Source organism: Populus nigra, chromosome 13 (assembly GCF_951802175.1).
Source record: "Populus nigra chromosome 13, ddPopNigr1.1, whole genome shotgun sequence".
In the NCBI taxonomy this organism is placed as follows: Eukaryota; Viridiplantae; Streptophyta; class Magnoliopsida; order Malpighiales; family Salicaceae; genus Populus; species Populus nigra.
In genome coordinates this window covers 11806887-11826266 of record NC_084864.1, presented here as the reverse complement: position 1 = coordinate 11826266, position 19380 = coordinate 11806887, and the positions used below count along the sequence as shown (strand labels likewise).

The following is a 19380-nucleotide window of genomic DNA, read 5'->3' as shown; positions in this document are numbered from 1 at the left end:
CTTCCATGATAAAAAAGGACTTCCTACTATTACAAGAAAGGCAATACTTGACTCTCACTTTGTTAAATACTAACAAGCATGTTTGGCCACCCTCCAAACAACCCTCAGGAACAATGTTTCTAACACTATTTCCTAATTTTTGCACCCCTCTAGCAAATCCCAATCATGTTTGGGGCTTTAAAAGATCAAGTCCAAATCACGGTGCTCTTATGATCTCCAATGCATACTCAGCCACTCTTCATGCTTAGCTTGCCTATCGTGTATAGAATCATGCCTTGGACTTATCAACTCCTTTTCCAACTAAAGACTCTCTCTTGTTGACCGTTGAAGTAGGAAAAACTCCGACTTGTACCTTTATTCCTCAGTAATTGTCTCGAGACAAGCTTATTCAGCTCCTTCTAGACTCTTGGGTGACAAACTATGAACAATGCCATTCTAATGTTAAGCCCATATAAAATTCCAACCTTATGTTCATTACTAAAAAGAATGGATCATTCTAGATGTCTTTCTTTAAAGAGTCTAAAGCATCCACATCATCAAATATCTTAGTTGATGATTGATGATGACTTTTGTCCACTCTGTATTCCTATTCAACATTTTTTATCAGATGGAATTCTTGCGTGCTTACAAGGCACAATCTAAAGATGGGCATAAATTATTTGATCTTGACTATACTTGCTCTGTTTATATTGCTTATACTAAAGATTCTAATTGCTCTTCTAATAAAAGAAAAAAGAAGAGTTTGTAGCAACACCTCAAAAAAAGATTTGAAAAATGAAGACCCTGAAGTTAAACTACTTGGTGAACATTCAAGAAAAATCTGATTATTATGTTCTTTATATAAAAAAAAAAAGGTCAATAACTCTCATTCTCCTTACAAGGCAAGAGTACATGAATGACTATCTCCTCCTCCTCCACAACTACAATAACGTTACATGTTTCAAGACTACGAGGAATAATTTCCTCTTCTAGTCTATAATTCTACAAAATAAAAAACTAAGCATGCTTAGAAAGCAAAAGGTTCTGTCACACAGAATCCTGATGGATCTCAAGAAGTCTCTCAACCACCCATAGAAGCAGTTCTCAACTGGCAATCTAAGAATGCCTTGACACAGAGCAAAATGCTATGCAAAATTGCAAAGCAAACAGAAAGGATAGAAGACCAGCTTCAGAAAACTCTTCCTATCATGGATCAAACAATTATGTAGATCTTTGAAAAAAATTCAACATTTACATGTTGAACTCATCCAAATGGCGGCATTAGATATATCCTTCACTTTGACTATAATGGCTAAAGAGTCAAAGGTAAAAAAACCTTCAAAGTTAACTCCAATCATTTCAAGCACAAAAAACCCATGCCTACAATGAAAAACAATATTCTCCTGTGAAGAGTATATTGCCCCTATTTCTGCAACCTATAACACATTTAATTAGCCTAAGCTATTCAAGATCTTTGCCATCTCCATTGTTACCTCATCATTCACATCTAGAAAACAATCTTATAAAGACTCATAAAAAAATCCACACTAAGAAAGCTATAACTCAAACACCATTACAAACTTAAAACATAAACCCATCATTTCCTCTTTAAGATAATAAACAAAAAACAATAGTTGAAATCCAAACCATCGACAACTCTAACCCCATCTCAGCTTTTCTAAAGCAATCTGATATCATCCATCAACCTACTGAACCAATTCTCTATATATCAACTTCTGACACTTCATCCTCTTCAAAAAGCATTTCTTATGATGACAGTTATTCGACTTCAAAAACTCTGTTGAATTTTTTATCGCGAAATCTCCCCCTTCTCAACCTATCCTCACACTTCTTAGCAAATCATTACTTAAGTGGTTGATGAGGAAATTCATTTTGAAGAATTTGCTTTCCAATCTGATGATGTTCATACCAATTCTCACTAAAAATCCTCTCTAGAACCTAGGAAAGGATTTACTTGGATGAAATTCCTATCTAGAAATGGCAAGATATATTCCATGTTTGGTTGGCAGTCACATAGAACAAATTAAGAGATCCATTGGTATAGATTTATACTAGATTCATTGCCAGGTTTCAAGGTTGCCTTCCTCAATCCTGATTTGGGCTCGGTGCTTACCAATAACAAATGATGAAAAATATGAATATTGCCAAATTTGTTTGTGGTATCCATTATGAATTTCTTGGTGACTGGGTTAACTGCTAACCTCAGGCCAAATAAGAGTATCTATTAATGAAGTGCTTTTATTTCAAACTTCATGACTTAGAAAAACACTACTAAAACATTTCCAACATATATTATATCATTGGTGGAATTGACAATGTCAATTTCAAGTAGGCCTTCCTAAATTATTTTCCAAAGCGTCTCGGTAAAAAAATAGAGAGAAACCTCTTTATTCTAAATGTCTAACTAGTCTCTATCATGCTTCAACAACTATTTCAAATGGCCCTCAAATGACTTGAAGGCTTAAGCAATAAAATGAGTTTCCTATAACAATTTTATCATTTCAAGCTTGATAATGCCTGTAAAAAAGCAAACCTCCATATTAGATGTCAAAAATAGAGCTTTGAAGACTACAACAAAGGGCACAAAAATAGACGAATGTTTAAGTAAAATGAATTCAAAAACAAAAAATGAAAATTCTTCAAAAAAAAGTTCAAATTGTGTGTTGCATGTGCACATGCGGTGTGGCGAGATGTTGGGGTCACAAAGTCACCACCTAGTGTTTTAGTTTAGGGTCACTAAGAGACCCAAATGGACTATTCTTATTTGAAATTCCAGTGTAAAGGCTTGGTTGTAGTTAAAAAAGGTATTAGCACCCCTAGCATATCTTATATGAGGTAAACTGCATTGTGTGGTCTAGATATAGTTTAAAGGTGTTGATGAATTCATAACCGAGGGTTCGTCTATGGCTCAGAACAAAGAATTACACTCAAGAATAAATTTGGCATTTTGAATTTATAATGGGCTCATATGCCTAGATAAAATCTTATAGGAAGAATCCATATAGGTATCCTCACAAGGTTCACTTATCCTAAAAAGCGAAAGCGTCTTCCACTACTCATATATTGTGGTAAAAAATACCTCCAATTAAAATAGGTGAATATTAAAAAAATCTTAGAATTTTCTAGTCAACTTATGATATTTAAATACCAACTTACTTTTAGGTCTAATATTTATACTAGAATGGCGACCATTAAAACTTAGGGTTATTGAAAGAATTGGCTAAATTCTTAAGAAATTTTACAAATTTGTTGAAAATTCCAAAAAAAATACAAAGAAATACAAAAATATTTCTAAAACAATTTTAATTTCTTTTCTTCTTTTTATAAATAAAATATAATTTTTTCCGTAGGGATTAGATTGTATGGAACAAGCGGAAATTTATTATTATTTTTTATTTTTTTAAGGTCATGTTTGGTAAAAACCCATTTTTCCCTAAAACCAAAACTATTAAAATGGGCTTAAGGGTTGTTTGCCAAACACGCTCTTAATCCAAAGAAAAATTTTAGTAAAAATATTACCAGCCAAACAAGGTTTTAACCTTTGATCTAATTTTGACCCAACCGGGTTGACTCAAAACTTTTGTTTCGACCATAAACCAAACCAAAGTCCACTAGTTTAACCTAAAAAATGAAGAACACCGAAGAACATTTAACATGAACTTAGCAACACAAATTTCAAATTAGATCACATATAGACAAACCAAAGACACGTACATGTTGAAAATCATGCAATGATAAATAATCTAGAATTCATACACTTCGATTATCACTAAAAAACTGTGATTTTGACAAAATAAGTTTCGATTCAAAACCGAAAACCTATAATGAAAACCTACTGAAATCATGTTATTGATACAAACAAACCCCTAGATTATTGATTAATAAAGTTGCCCAAAGGATTCTTTGCAAAGAATTGGATCAAAATTGGTCCAAATCATGGAGTGATTAATGTTTTAGTTTCGTAGTCCTGTAAATAAGTGTTTTGGATAGTGAAAATGTGATTTTAGAAATTTCTCGAATTCTTTTCTTTCTTTGTTGTTGGTTTTTCTAAAAGATGTTCTTCTATCATTCTTTGTACTCCAGATTTTAGAAATTCATCTTTATAAAGTGATATTGAGTGACGTTGTTGAAATCTTGTGAAGCTTATTGAATAAAGTTCTTTTGCAAGTAAGGAGTAAAAAAACCTTAAGGACACATGATTTATCTTTGATAACAACAAAAAATCTTATATTGATTATATGTTAAATACTTCAACAAGTAAGTACCTTTTATTGAGTTTTTTAAGTATATTTTCAATATATGCTTATAATGTATGTTAGGAATTAGGGGTGAGTAAAAAAACAGAAAAACTGATTAAACTGAAAAAACAAAAAAAACCGAACCGCAAAAAAAAAACTGATTAGAATATTTAAAAGAAACCAACCGGTTCGGTTCGGTTTTGGTTTCATAAGCCTGAAACCAAAAAACCGAACCGAACTGAAATTAATAACCGAGCCAAACTGAAAAAAAACCGAGCCAAACCAGAAAATACCGAGCCAATCGGTTAGGTTTTAGTTTTTGCTCTAAAATAAGCGAACCAAAACCGGTCGGTTTGAACTGGTTTCGGTTCGTTTTGTTTTTTTTTAAATCAGTTTGGTTATTTTTTAAGGTAAAAACCGAATCGAACCGAAAATGATCACCCCTACTATGAATTCATTCATTCTCTTATGCATAATTCTATGTATGATTAGTATGCATGCTAGGATTATATTTCTATCTTTTATGTAAGTTTATATATTTGCTTAGTAAACATGCTAGATTTTTGTTATAATTGCCATGCTTACCATGATCTTGCAGTATATATAATTGCATAATTATAAATTAATCATATATGCTCACACATGTCTTATTATTATGAAAACTTTGACAACACTAATCCCCACTAACTTGTAAGGAAAAAAATCTAGATATTCCCCACCATCCATATCACACACAAATAAAGATTGTAAATAGTGTGTGTTAAAGTGACTAAATTCAACGAAAGATCTTGAAATCCATTAAGAAAAGGAGAATCTAAAAAAGCAATACACCTTTCTTTGCTCACATTTTTCTCAAGGAAAAATGGTAAAAAAAGAAGTCATGTTCTCCATTTTTTTGCTTTGTTGGTAGAAAGTTCAGAAGGATTCTTCCTCAATAGCTCGGAAGCATATTGAGCTACACACACACACGAGTACCATTCATAGAATATTCAAATTGTTTATCCCTAGCAATGCTTCAATTGTCTTACTATTAAACTATACCTACTGCCCTCACCTCCATAAAAAGAACCTAAGGGAATTTGAATTAACTATAGAAGTTGAAGTAAAGTTGGATTTGAACCAGTGTTCACTATTCAGGACTAATTAATTAGTCCAATCCATTTTTTTTCAAAATAAGAAATTATAATCAATTGACCATTGCATTTAGGATACAAACAAAACCCAACCCAACTCATGATAACCTCAAACATCAAACATATTGGGGTTGGGAAGGTTTGGATCGGATTATTTATGTTCGAATTATTTCAATATCTAATTATAGCAACAAACCAGTGTGGTTTTTTTATATATATATAAAAAAGTAGCAATTGCTGATCGATCTGGATCCATCATTTATAGCTAGGCCTTACATTTGCACGAGTTCCTTTAAAGTAGGAGAGCAAACCGATCTATCATTGATACAATGGCTTGCCAAGACTGAATATACAGATTCAGTGAGGTGATAAGCATCAAAAAAGTAGTGTTGGTCAGGATTAGGGCACGGTTTTAGCTTCGGAATGCAAGCAGAGGTCCCATTGGCCCAGGTTTTGCAACATGGGTTGCTTGTGTCAAGTAAGCCTGTAAAGAAAAAGTCACCAAGGAAAATTAACAACAGAAAAAACAATTTAGTGAGCATAGAAATTAAATGGTGAAAAAAAAAAAGAGCACGTACCATATTTAGAAGGATTCATAATTGCATCGTAGCCTAGCGAATAAGCAAGACCTCGAGCAAAAATAGAGTTGGGGAGAGTGGATGTCAAGTTCTGAAGCATTCCAAGAAGATTATCGTTGAAGTATGATACAAGCTCGTTTAACTCTTCAGCACATTTTCCATTATGTGTAATTTTCCTCGTCATTGATGGGATGCAACCAAGGGGACCAATCTCATACATCACAACTTTCCTGGCTCCTAGATTATATAGCCTCTGTTGGTCATAGATATATGTAAATATTTAGGTATATGAAGAAGTGTGCACCCAGTAAAGAGTACTGATTAACAATTAGTAGTGAAATCTGTGATCTTAACACCGATTGGAAATTCAGAGTAATTGAGAGAGAAACCTGAAAATGCAGTGAAAGTTTATCCAAAAGGAGATGAGCAAATTCTTGAGGAGTATTATGCTTGCTTGTGTCAGATAAGTAGTTACTCATGTAGTCATTACTGCCAATGCAAACTACAAATATAGACTTGGACAAGTACTTCATCAGCTCGTTTGGACCTTCGAAGTGGTTTGGTAAGCTTGACTTAACTGTACGCTGAAATAAATCGATCTGGTCATCCAAACTCAAGCACTTCCCCTGAAAATTAATTGGCACCCATCAAAACGAATAATTGATAATGTGTTTATATATGGTAAGTAGTACCCTTTTCCTTTCTTTTCTATCCTTAAAAAAAATAGAAGCAGTTTTCCCATTTACACCAAATCAGCCCATGAAAATTGAATTTGAACACTGATTACATATGCCAATATGCTTGTGATGAGAAATCTGAGGTAGTATGTGTTGCTATATATCTCAAAAATGGAAGTAATTAATGTGATTGTGATGCTAAGTTACAAGCAAATGATATATTAGCAATCTTAGCATCACGGATGGTGCTAAAAAATACATATATGAAATCGCTATATCTCTTGGTTCCTAACTCATAAAGGTATATGGTTAGATATTATTTTTGACCAAAGAAAAAGATTAGCAAAATTCAGCCAATTAAAAGACGCTGGCACAAAAGTCATATAGCTCGAAGGCTATATTATCATCAACCTCTTATGCCGGAAAAACTTCCACGAGCATGAATGATGATAGAAGAAAATTGAGTTGAACCCACCTCGCGGGCTCTCTCATGCACTGGCTGAATTTACCTTTTTAGAGATCCAATAATTTGTCCATATATATATCGTCAATTTTAACAAAAACAACTTAGATATATATAGATTAAGTGAGTTAGTGTCTTACCAAAGACTGTCCAGTTTCAGGAAGAATGCCACAAGATGCCGACGCATAATTCAAACCAGTTACTGGTGTAGATGTTCGGATGCTTATACACGGCGGAGGATATGGCAGCCCGAGAAATTCAGCTACAACACGAGTTTTAACAACGAACATATATGGTTATACACATGTCAACGTCTAAGAAAAGGAAAGTACGTATTTTTGATGGTTCATATATATGTAGAGATGTTCTTGTCAAAATGTGTAACGTAAAAAATTGTACTATACCTATAAAATCTGGGACCAATCTACCGTTAGTGAATCTTCCTGTATCTCCTCTGGCAAAATCAACACCATAAGGCTTGAAATTAGCCTTGGAAACGGTGGGCAAGAGATTGTTATTGCCGCTATCGAACAGCGAATCGCCGAATACGTACAGTGCTGGTGCAAGTGGTGCACCGCAAACCAAAGAAATGAGAAGATGGAGCACAGAAAAGATAATTAGTGTACTCATCACTGTTTCTCGTTGCAGAACTAGAAGGAAATCTGAAAAGAATTCAACTACTGTGTGTTTACAAGGTGCTCAAAAACCCTTTAAGCTATGGGAAAGTATCGTGTTCTGATCGAGGAACTCTTTTGGGATCTCCCAAAATAGGCATGGAAACTAGCTAGAGGGATGTAGTGACACGAACAAGGAACTGGTATTATAATGGTGAGTTATAAGCTTATTAAATAGGCATGGAAACAAATTTATTTAATTTTGACCAGAATCAATTGAAAACAGAATATATATTGCGTTCCCATGTTCCAGCAAGCCATGTGTCAATGGTTTTTTTGAACAAATTCAAGTTAGAATCCATTGTTGTCGGCTGCAAAAAAAGAAAAAAGTCTATTGTTATGATGCATACCATGACTGCTTAGGCTTTCCATCTTCACCTTCTTACCCACTTTCTGTTATTTGTGCGCTCAGAGTCCATTCAATGTCGTTTTTTTAACGTTATTTGGTTTCTCACCATAAAGCTAGCCATCAACATCAATGGATAAAGTTAAAACAATTGATCAAAGAATTTAATTTTTTAAGTTGAAACCTTGTATTTAGAATTAGAGATGCTAATGGATATCTACTGATAAGAGTTTTACTATATTCATATCTATATTTAAATTATTTATTCAAAGTCTATGCATTACTTATGGGTATGGAAATATATATATATATATATATATCATCAAGTTTTAGATAATTATTATCTGAATACTATTTATTATTTAATATAAACTAATAAAGTAACAGGCATATAGGTATATAATGTTAAATTGCAATATACATATATTATATTGAATTAAAAAAAATATACATGTTATATATATGTGGGGGGGGGGGGGGTACCATGTATATATTTAAGTTGAATTTGGATTATTTTTTGGTCAAATTTGATAATATTTATATTTTATTTATTATTTATCAATTAAAAGTTTTGAAAATTTATACCCAATCTCAAAAAATGACTATCCAGGTAAAAAACTATTCATTCGAATCGGTTGGGATAGATATATATCTATTACTTTTTAGATTTATAATTCTTTCATTTTACTAATGAAATTTCAATGAATTAGATTTATAAGAATTCTTGAATTCTAGATTTTTAAAGTGAAGCATTTTGATCTTGTTTTTTTAGCCTATTTTATTAAACAAAACCTAAAAGATTTGGTGTTTTTCTTTTTGCTTCCTTCATAAAGCACATTATTTACCGGAACAATGCTCTTTTATTTTTCAGTCTTTCAGTTTTTTATTGTTTTTTTCTTCGATTTAGTCATTTAACATTGTGTTTAATTATGAGATTTGATCTTCATAATTTTTTTCTTATTATTTTCTAAAAGATTATCGTGGTCTCAACAAAACATCCTGCTATTGGGGTGGCTATCAATTTTGTGAAAATTTATTTGATTTTATTATTTGTATGAGATTGAAAAGTTAAGAGACCAAAATTAAAGAAGGCAAAAAAGGACAATCCTTATTGTAAAAAAAAATTGACCCTTAGCTTTTTTGCTAAATTCTACTTTGGGGTTTTGTCAAATTTTCTTTTTGGTCCTTTTAGATTGAAGATAAAATCTTTTAGTCCAAGATTTATTTTATTTTCATCTTGGTCGTTGGCTTGAGATATGATAGAGAGTCGCTGGAAAATGGTAAAGGGAAGAGAAAGTTATTGATTGGATAAAATTCTAGCAATGAAAAATGTTTTTTTGGGTGTTAATTGGTTCCATTTAACAAAAAAAATGGTCCATTAAAGTGTTCTTTGACATTCATCTGGCCTTAAAAATTAGATCAGAGCTCAAAAAGTTTTTGAAAATCTAGTTGATTTTTTATTTTTAGAGTGTTTTAGAATCAGGAATGAGTTTACAAAGGTTTTTATTATATTTTTGTGGTATTTTTATTTGAAAACGAGTTTAAAAATAGGTTTGCAGGATTCAAAAACTTTAATCTCAATTCTTTGATCACCTGAAGTGACTGAAAAAGAGACAATCATATGACTTGTTGTCTATTTTATAAAAATATTGTGATTTAACCAGTTAAGTCTATGACCAAGTTATAGGTTTGATAAATTGATCCGGATCAATGGAAAATATTATTATTCTTACTACTTAAAAAGAAAATTTACTTTTTATGCATTAAATTTTAAATTTATAATCAAAATTTTACTTGTAAATAAAAAATTTGGTATGACTCACATAGAATTATTCTATTTTAGTAGTTCGGTAATAAAATTTCTTTGATTTTGTATTCTTGAAATATAAGCGTGACTTGTTATAATACATCCTATTAATAATATAGAAAGGGTAAGCTCTCTCCTTTTTCTGCCGCGCGAGAACGCCGGAGCTTTTGCTTGATTTTAAGTGGGTGGCGGGGTACGTGTCAAAGTCATTGAATTTGTACAGAGCTCAAAAGACTCACGACCACGCGCAACACAACTTCGGCAACTTCTAGATGTCTCCGGTAGTGTTTGTTACTGTGCTTTCTTTGAAAAACAAAATAAAAACAAATTTATAATTTTATAATTGTCTTCGGCAATTTCTTAGATGTCTTCGAAAATATAAGGCCTTTTTTTTACCATGAAAACATTATTTTGATGTTTTATTTTAAAAAATATTTATTTTTTTATTTTAAATTAATTTTTTAATATTTTATTATTATTTTGATACAGTAATATCAAAAATAAAAAAATATTTTAATATAATTTTAATAAAAAATATTTTAAAAAAAAATTAAATATTTTAATTAATATCTGAGATATTATCAAAGATATTTATATGTGTTTGGATTGTGATAATAATAAGATTTAAAATTATTTTAAAAAAAATAAAATTTAAAAGAACACGTGAAAACACACCCTCACCGAAGTTGTGCTCCATGTGGTTGTGAGTCTGAGCTGTGCATGAATTCGTTGACTTTGACACATACCCCGCCACCCACTTAAAATCAAGACTCCAGCTACGAAAACTCGAGCAAAAGCTCCGGCGTTCTCACGCGGCAGAAAAAGGAGAGAGCTGACCCTTATATTTATCGATACATTTAACGAAAATAAATTATCCTCAATTTTGAACCGGATCCATTCCTCTTTCTTGGGGCAGCCCGTTTTCCTGTAAACTACGAAAACAGAACATGGAGCCGAGGAAGTTGTAATTAAGCCAATAAAAATCCTCAAGCCATATTTATTGCTCGAATTAAAAGATAAAAGTGATTTTTCTTCTTTTTTCCCCTCGTAATTAGCTACCAGATTTTCTTTTTAAAAAATAAAAAAGTAGCAACCATTTCTCTTTTTTTAAAATCTCGTTTTGTCATGATTCATATAATAATTGGATGAGTAATTTATTTTTACAAGTAGGGATTTATGCCGCCTCCTCCTCTTTCTCTCCTCCGAACAATTTCTAGTTTATTCAAAAATAACTTTTTATTTTTTTTTATTATTAACGTAAGTGTTCGGGTCAGTTTGAGCACATCTTGAATAATCACAGGGACCCTGAAATTAACGATCATATAAGCCTTCAATAACCCTGAAATTTGTGAGATTTGAACTGATAATCTCTAAAAAGCAAACTTAAAATCTAACGAGTTGAGTTATATCATTCTTGTTTAACTTTTCATTGTTTTTATTCATGGTTTTAGTGTATGTGTTTTATATATATATAAAACTTTTAATTAGGTCGTATATGGTGGCAAGCGAATTATTTATCTTTCTCCATTATCATGATTTATCTTTTGTTTTTAAATAAAGATTTAGTAGTTGTTTCTAGCTGGATAGAGAAAATTGATAGCATGTTCTGTTTCATCATTAATCCATGATGACTCAAACTCATTTTTGCGCGTATGATGCAATTGAATTCCACGTAGACAACCCGAGTTGAAGGATTCAAGAGCGTTTAATTGGAAGGACTATCTTACACTTCTAGTAGTATTGTCCATTTTATTTTTTGAAACAATAAATTATGATTTTTCTAGAAATAGTATGGAAATATTGATTTATTTGTACACGAAATTGCTGTTTTATTTTCTAAAATAAATTACTTTTCTAAGTGAGTTCTTGTCTTCTTTATTTTAAGCTTTTACTTGTTTTATTTATAGCAAAATGACTAAAAAGCTCTGTTTGGTAAGGATTTTAATACTTTATTACTTAATCTTTGAACATAGTTGCCAAATCAATCCAGTCTGTGGATTGATTTGGAAACCCTGTTACCTAATTTGGGCATTAAGTTGAATTGAACAATGAATTGATTTGAAGAAATTCAGCTCACAAAAACATGTTTATGATACGGTTGAAATCCAATGGGTAAAAAGTTGACTTTGACCCAAAAAAAAAACATGGTAAAAAAGTTTGATACTTGGTAATATCATATGTGCTAGTTTGATACTTGGGCTTCGCTATTGTGCTAATGATTTTGAGGAAAATTTTCAATATATATATATATATATATCAGTCTGAATATTTTATGTCTCGAACTCTCTCGCAGCCTCCTCCCTTTTCATCTCTTGCCTCTTGTCTTTGTATCTAGTCTTTTAAAATCAGTACTGCAATCTCTCTTTTCTCTAAAAGTTTTTTCCCCGCATATATGTTATATTTTAGGAAGTTGTTTATGATCTTAGAGCTTATAATAATTTTTTGAAGTCCATTTTTGTGATCTTATAATCAACTCTTTTTTTCTTGAGTTTTAACTCTACTTTAAGGAGCAAAACATTTATTACCATCCATTTGGTCCAAGGGGTTACTTGTTATTTAGCTTAGTAAAATTATAATTTATTTATTTATTTTATGTGCCTTTCAATTTGAGTTTTAATTTATAAAAATGAGCAAGAAGGAATAAGAAAAAAGTCAAAAAAAATATAAAAGTAAAGAAAGTGTAGGTTAGCTCGATAATGAATTTTGACCAAGTAAACATGAAAGGTTAATTTTGATGATATCTAAGCTCATTTATGAAATATAAATATTATGGTTGAAAATTTAGATTTTTTTTATCACACTAGTCAGATTATGATTTTTATTGAATTACCAATAGTATTTTTTTTTTGAGATTATGTAATATATTTGGAATTCATGCCTTAGTTGCCTTGAAGGATTATTCAAAGACGTGATTGTGATATAGGTTAAAAATGAATTATATGAAGTTGTTTAGTCACCTTATGAGTGGGTGTGGGTTTATTTTGGAAAATTAATGCAACAAATTAATGCCAAGATTATAGTTTCTTCTTAAATGAGACATTACTTTCACATTTAGTGATCTTAGCTATACCAATGGGACATGATTTATCCTGTAGAGTACTTCAAAACTATTTAAGAGACATCTTTTTACAAATTTTAGCCTTTAAAATGTTTTCAAATTTAATTTTTGGTTTCTTTAGTATAAAACTTTTACCTTTTTATTCAAAACTTTATTATGTTCATATTACATTTCTTGTGTTTAAAAAAAGAAAATTAAGGTCGTCAAAAAATAACGAAAGGGAGAAAAATTATGTTTAAAACCTTCATCTTCTCACATCCAAGACCTTCTTAATAACCCATTTCCCTTTCTTTCCTAAGATATTATATTCATATTTATCTCTATAACTTACTATCTTAATAGTTTTAAATCTTCTTAATATTTCTTTAACTCAATTATTCTACAGTAGCATGTCTTATGTTGTCTTGAAAGCCTAAAAATCTTTATTTGTGAACTACGGTAACTACTCTTTTTTACTTCTCTTTCATAAAGATACAATTTTGATGAAGATGATGAACCCATTTCTACCATTTATGCATTGAAAAGTACTCATTATAGTAGCATGTGGAATTTATCCAACATGATCCAGTTTAGACTTTTTTTCAGTTTTTAACTTATATCTAAAGTTTCATAGATTTACTTTAAACAAAACTAGTTGCATTTGAAATTTTACATACCTATCTACAATTTTAATAAAAAAAATATTTCAAATTACCTTATTTACTAGTTCTAATTCCAGTTAAAAGTCAAATAAAAAAAACTATCCAAGTTCCAGTTTGATCCCTCTCTTTTTTAACTCATATTTGGAGTTAGATAACTTCAAATTAAATAATTTCAGTTTCATTTAAAATTTGACATTACTGGTTAAAACTTTCAACAAGAAATATATTTTAAATTCTCTTCCTAGCTCAAATTTTGACTGGAAGTCAGGTGATATAATAATCAAGATGATAAATAGCTTTAAAGGGGTTTAAAACTTGACCAAATAACTTTTTTTTTTGTTTAATGTGGGTGTTCGGTCCAGCTTGCGCGTACCTCGACTAATCCCACGGGCCCTGAAGTTAACGACCATGTAAGCCTCTAGTGGCCATCATATGAGCAACTATAGGGCTCGAATCTGAGATTATAGAAAGAATAAATCTTTTGGTCCCAAGCTATTAGTACTGACACCACCTGGAGGGGTACCAAATAACTTTTTACTTAGAGGAGAAAGAGGGTAATTAAAAGCAGATGAAAACGATGAGCTCATGAAGGCCGTGGAGCTGAAATACAAAGACAAGTAGTAGGCCACTGTACCAAAACCTTAAAGTGTTTGTGTATCACTGAGCCCAAATCTAAAACAGGTCCACAAAAGCCGTACAAGCCTGTCGGATTTTCCAAAGAATATGCCAAGAAAGCTGTCCCAGGATAAGCCACGTGGCACCTCTGAAACCGTTGGATAAGCTTACTTCGGTCACCAACCCCAACAAGAAAATCTGCACCCATTGAATTGAGCACAATGGAAAGCAACAAGCTTGCACATATAAAAATGGGTCAGTTGTCTGAGCTTCCTAGATTTCTATTAAATATTTTCTTATTTATTCATTTTGACGCTTGAATAAGTGCAACCCCTTCGGCAGAGCTCAAATCTCTCTTCATTGTTTTCGCAGCAAGCTCATACTTTTCTCTCTTCAACTCTTCAAAAAGGCAAGAACTTACTAGCTCCCATCTTATTTGAATTATGTTACTTGAAAAATTGCACCTTAAGTTTATTCTTCTTGTTGTTGTTCTAGTAATTTCATTTAGCCTTGGCTTCAATTTGGAAGAATTTCCTTGAATGAGATCCAAATCAATCTTGAAGTTTGGATCTGGGATGTTCATCGTTTGTTTAATAAGATTTCATTTTGATTTTTCAGGATTAATGGGGTTATTTGAATTTTATGTTTTTGTTGAATCTAAAAAAGATTGATTAGATGGTTTTTACTTTAAATTAATGATCGGGTTTCGTTGTGATTTTGACGATGAATAGTAGATGGCAAAGCTGGGTTTTTCGTGAAACATGATTATCAGGTCTGGTTGAGGTTGAAGATGGCATGACATAATATACATTTTAGTCCGTGACGTTTCGAAAGTTATTCATTTTAGTCCTTTTTTGTGGGTTGAGTTGTTTTAGAAAGCATACTTCTGACGTGTAAATGAGATTTATCAGATGGGTTCTTGGTAATGAATTCATGGATGAACTGCTTTGGCCTTTTTGCCAACTTGATTGTCACAAATATGTGTAGTGAGTGATGAACGGCTATTCTGCTATGCTTCAAGATTAGGATTTTGTGCCTTCAAACAATAGGGTTGCTTGATTTCGGTTGATCTGTTTTGTAGTTTGTTTTGCATGTATGTTATATGTTTGGATCATGCTTTAGTTGATGGAGGTTCTCAGACAGTGCTGAACAATGCCGTTAGTTTTGGATGAAGTTGAATGAACTTCTCGTTCAATGCACTTATATATATATATATATAAGTGCATTGAAGCTTGTATAAAAGAGTCTATTATGCCATCATATAATTCCTTTGTAAATTTAAATCACTCCATAAAAGAGATATTTGAGTGTGACTATTTATTATGTTCTTGATCATGTCGTTCTAGCCGATGAGTTGTAGCTCAACTGACACTGCTGTCTCTCCTTCCCTCAAGGGGTCTCGTGTTCAAACCTCTCCTATATAACCAAAAAAAAATACCATGATGTTTTAGGTGTCATTCTTTTGTATATAGATTGAATTGCAAGTTTTGTTTAACATACCCATTTCAGCTAAAATTTAACATATTGGTTGCGAGAGCCCTTTTTTCCTTTTAGTTGATTAGCATATTTTTCAACTTCTTAATATAATGAATAGGTGATGGTTCATTGATTTTTGTTTGGAGATAGAATTTGTTCACAAGCAAAGGATTTATAATTAAACCAATATGTCACTACCTCTTTCGAACACCTAACTTTGAAATTAATTTGTGTTCATAATTGATTGTATGCACTGGAGTATTAGCAGTTTTTGATCTCATAAAATAGCACTTTTGAGTCTCTTCAATTACTAAAATCATAGTGACCTGATATAACTTGACAGTTGCATTCTTGTTATTTGTGAATCTTCATATGGACATTAACTGGCCTGTATCTTCTCCAGCTAAGCTAACTGATGTTTATGTTCATATCTAAACCTTAAAATGTTCTTATGTAACAGATTTACAAGATGGCAGCAGCATCAGCAGCTACCTTTTCAGTTGGATCTACTTTCTCCTTCGGCACCAAAGCGAGCCAACTCCCGCAATCAAAGCTCTCATCTGTGAGATTCAACTCCCAGAGCTCACTTGCAACGTTCAGTGGTCTCAAGGCTGCAACATTTGTGACGTGCGAGTCAGAGTCATCTTTCTTAGGCAAGGAAAGCAATGCAGCCCTCCGATGCTCTGTTGCACCAAAAGCTCAAAAATCAAGCCAAAGGTCACAGCATCGCCTAAACCCACAGGCATCCTACAAAGTGGCTGTTCTTGGAGCTGCAGGAGGGATAGGTCAGCCTTTAGCACTTCTAATTAAAATGTCCCCATTGGTTTCAGCCCTGCACCTCTATGATATAGCAAATGTCAAGGGAGTTGCTGCTGACCTCAGTCACTGTAACACTCCCTCGCAAGTTCTGGATTTCACAGGAGCTGCTGAATTACCCAATTCTTTGAAAGGTGTAGACATTGTTGTCATACCTGCTGGAGTTCCCAGGAAGCCTGGTATGACCCGTGATGACCTCTTCAACATCAATGCCAGCATTGTAAAGACCTTGGTTGAGGCTGTTGCTGATAACTGCCCTGATGCTTTTATCCACATTATCAGCAATCCAGTCAACTCTACAGTGCCAATTGCAGCTGAAGTTTTGAAGAAGAAGGGTGTGTATGATCCAAAGAAGCTCTTTGGTGTTACAACACTTGATGTGGTGAGGGCAAATACATTTGTTGCTGAGAAGAAAAACCTCAAGCTTATCGATGTGGATGTACCAGTGGTGGGAGGGCATGCTGGGATAACCATTCTTCCCCTTCTATCAAAGACAAAACCCTCTGTTAGTTTCACTGATGAGGAAGTGCAGGAGCTAACTGTGAGGATCCAGAATGCAGGGACAGAAGTTGTGGAGGCAAAGGCAGGTGCAGGGTCTGCTACCCTGTCAATGGCATATGCTGCAGCCAGATTTGTTGAATCTTCTCTTCGTGCGTTGGACGGTGATGCTGATGTCTATGAGTGCTCGTTTGTGCAATCAGATCTTACTGAGCTTCCATTCTTCGCATCAAGGGTAAAACTTGGGAGGAAGGGGGTTGAAACTATCATTTCATCTGACCTCCAAGGGCTGACTGAGTATGAACAGAAGGCACTGGAAGCTCTCAAGCCTGAACTGAAGGCCAGCATTGAGAAAGGTATCGCATTTGCTCAGAGGGAACCAGTGGCTGCATAGAGTGAGGTCAGTTCTGGAAGCCTAAACCATACTGAGATGCAGGTTTATTGCGATTGATAATTTTTGTTGCGGCTCATCATTACATCAGCACTTTAAGTTTTGTAGAATTTTCGTTTTCTTTTTCTTTTTATATCGTGAGAAACTCTTTTTTAATGAGATATTCCATGATAGCATTGTAGGTTCGAAAATTGCAATTGCTACCATTGAGGGCATGTACCTTTCCTTTTACCCTTTTGAAATAACACTGCTGATGTATCCCAACATTTTTATTAATAACTGAGAAAACTTTTATGCGTTTATTGTCATTTGAATAACCAAGAAACCATATTGAGCTGTCATTTTCAACCTGGTCCTTTCGCAGCTGTCTTTGTTAGGAAGGCTGTATTACCAGAATCTCTGTATGTTCGTAATTATATTGTGGCAGATAATCCAAGGCATGTGTTAATCTATGAATTCATACGAGTAAGGGGATCCCAGGAAACCTTTATAAGAAGCTAGGCAGCCCCATTTTTTCTCGAAAACGTATTCCCCGTGAAAACGTATTCCCCGTGATGAAGGTGGGTAACCCAGTTGTGTGGAGGCAACATTTCAAGAGCTTTATTGAATATTGTAATCATAGGATAGCCATTCTTAATCTGATGTAGGTCAAGGGCCAGGAACTTGGACTTTGCCACTCGTAAATAGGAAGGATGCACTATGAAGATTCGAAATGGATAGCAACAGTAGAGCATCATGCAATAATGCACATATCTAAGTACTGGGTTCGAGAGCAGTTCTAAAGTCAGTAACAGTCTAGCATTTTTGGCCCGTGTTAGGCGTTGAGTTAAAAAAGTTGATTTTTTTTTTAAAATTAATTTTTTTTAGTACTTTTGGATAGTTACGATGTGATGGTGTGAAAAATAAATTTTTTAAAAATAAAAAAAATATATTATTTTAATATATTTATGATTGAAAAACACTTTAATTATTATATTTTTATACATGAAATTAGTTTAATACTTCATATAAATATTGATCGGGTGATATATTATTTGTCATTAAATAACAAGCTTTTAGTGATGTAGCTATCATGAGTTTGACTTCTAGCATAAACAAATAAATCTTTTTAGGCAATAAATGGCATGTCTTTTGTATTTTTTTTAAAAAAAGAAGGGATGGGAAAAAAAAAATTCAAAGCCCGTAGGTCTTTAGCCCATGGGCGTTGGCTTTTTTTCTTTGCCATTTGGGTCCTCATGATTTTTTTTTCTGTTTTTCTTTAATATGAGATTTTATTGAATTGTATTTTTAAATATTAAATTGATAATAAATAGTTTTTGTATTTTTTATTATATAATAGAAGTTTTTTATCTTTTTTTTTAATGATCATATGTTTTTTCTTGTTCTTTTTTTCTCATCTCCATCATTTAATGAGTTTTTTGTCTTTATTTTTTTTATTTCATTCTTTAATATTATATTTTTATTTAATTTTATCATTTAGAATTAGATTGGGGTAAATTAATTTTTGTATTTGTTATGATATAATAAAAGTTTTTTTGCTCTTTTTTTATATAGTTTTTTCAATTTCATCTTTTAATATAGGGCTTTTAATTCCTTTAGGTTTTTGGATCCTTTTTTGTTATCTTTTTTTTTAATTTAGATTTTTATTTAATTTTATTTTTCAGTATCGAGTTAATTTTTTTCTTTTGATCTATTTAATAAATAAGATAACTTTAAACAATTCTCACACGATTTAATTTAAAATCTAAATTAAATAAATAGTCAAATCATAATTATATATAGTCTCCCTTTTCAGTAATTCATGTAATGTAATGGGAAGCAAACGTGAAACAAAAAAATAGAAGGAAAATTCATGTTTGAGATTCCCTTTCATTGATGTTCTTGCTTGCTGGGCTGATTCGACATGGGTTGCTGATGTTAAGCAGGCAAATTCAATCCCAGTAGTGATTTTTGAGAAGCCATTGTCGAA

At 32.3% G+C, this 19380-nt stretch overlaps 2 protein-coding genes across 2 annotated transcripts; one reads left to right on the top strand and one right to left on the bottom strand.

The window, feature by feature from the left end:
* Positions 1–5553: 5553 nt before the first annotated feature.
* On the bottom strand, positions 5554–7914 carry LOC133670437 (GDSL esterase/lipase 7-like). Its single transcript, XM_062090934.1, has 5 exons — positions 7494–7914; positions 7230–7351; positions 6339–6575; positions 5950–6202; positions 5554–5855 (listed from the first exon to the last, which is right to left on the bottom strand). Exons 1-5 carry the CDS (start codon positions 7717–7719, stop codon positions 5644–5646), a joined length of 1050 nt encoding a protein of 349 aa, XP_061946918.1. The 5' UTR covers positions 7720–7914; the 3' UTR covers positions 5554–5643.
* Positions 7915–14440: 6526 nt separating this feature from the next.
* LOC133671416 (malate dehydrogenase, chloroplastic-like) lies at positions 14441–17713 on the top strand. Its single transcript, XM_062092189.1, has 2 exons — positions 14441–14639; positions 16167–17713. The coding sequence occupies exon 2, from the start codon at positions 16176–16178 to the stop codon at positions 17412–17414; it is 1239 nt and encodes a 412-aa protein (XP_061948173.1). The 5' UTR covers positions 14441–14639; positions 16167–16175; the 3' UTR covers positions 17415–17713.
* Positions 17714–19380: the final 1667 nt, after the last annotated feature.

Bases quoted from the DNA above. Each gene is read 5' to 3' on its own strand.
- LOC133670437 (XM_062090934.1), bottom strand. From the start codon at position 7,719: ATGAGTACACTAATTATCTTTTCTGTGCTCCATCTTCTCATTTCTTTG. The intron at 7,352-7,493 runs GTATAGTACAAT...CTCGTGTTGTAG, and splicing joins ATTGGTCCCAGATTTTATAG to CTGAATTTCTCGGGCTGCCA. The intron at 5,856-5,949 runs GTACGTGCTCTT...TTTTCTTTACAG, and splicing joins TATGAATCCTTCTAAATATG to GCTTACTTGACACAAGCAAC.
- LOC133671416 (XM_062092189.1), top strand. From the start codon at position 16,176: ATGGCAGCAGCATCAGCAGCTACCTTTTCAGTTGGATCTACTTTCTCC.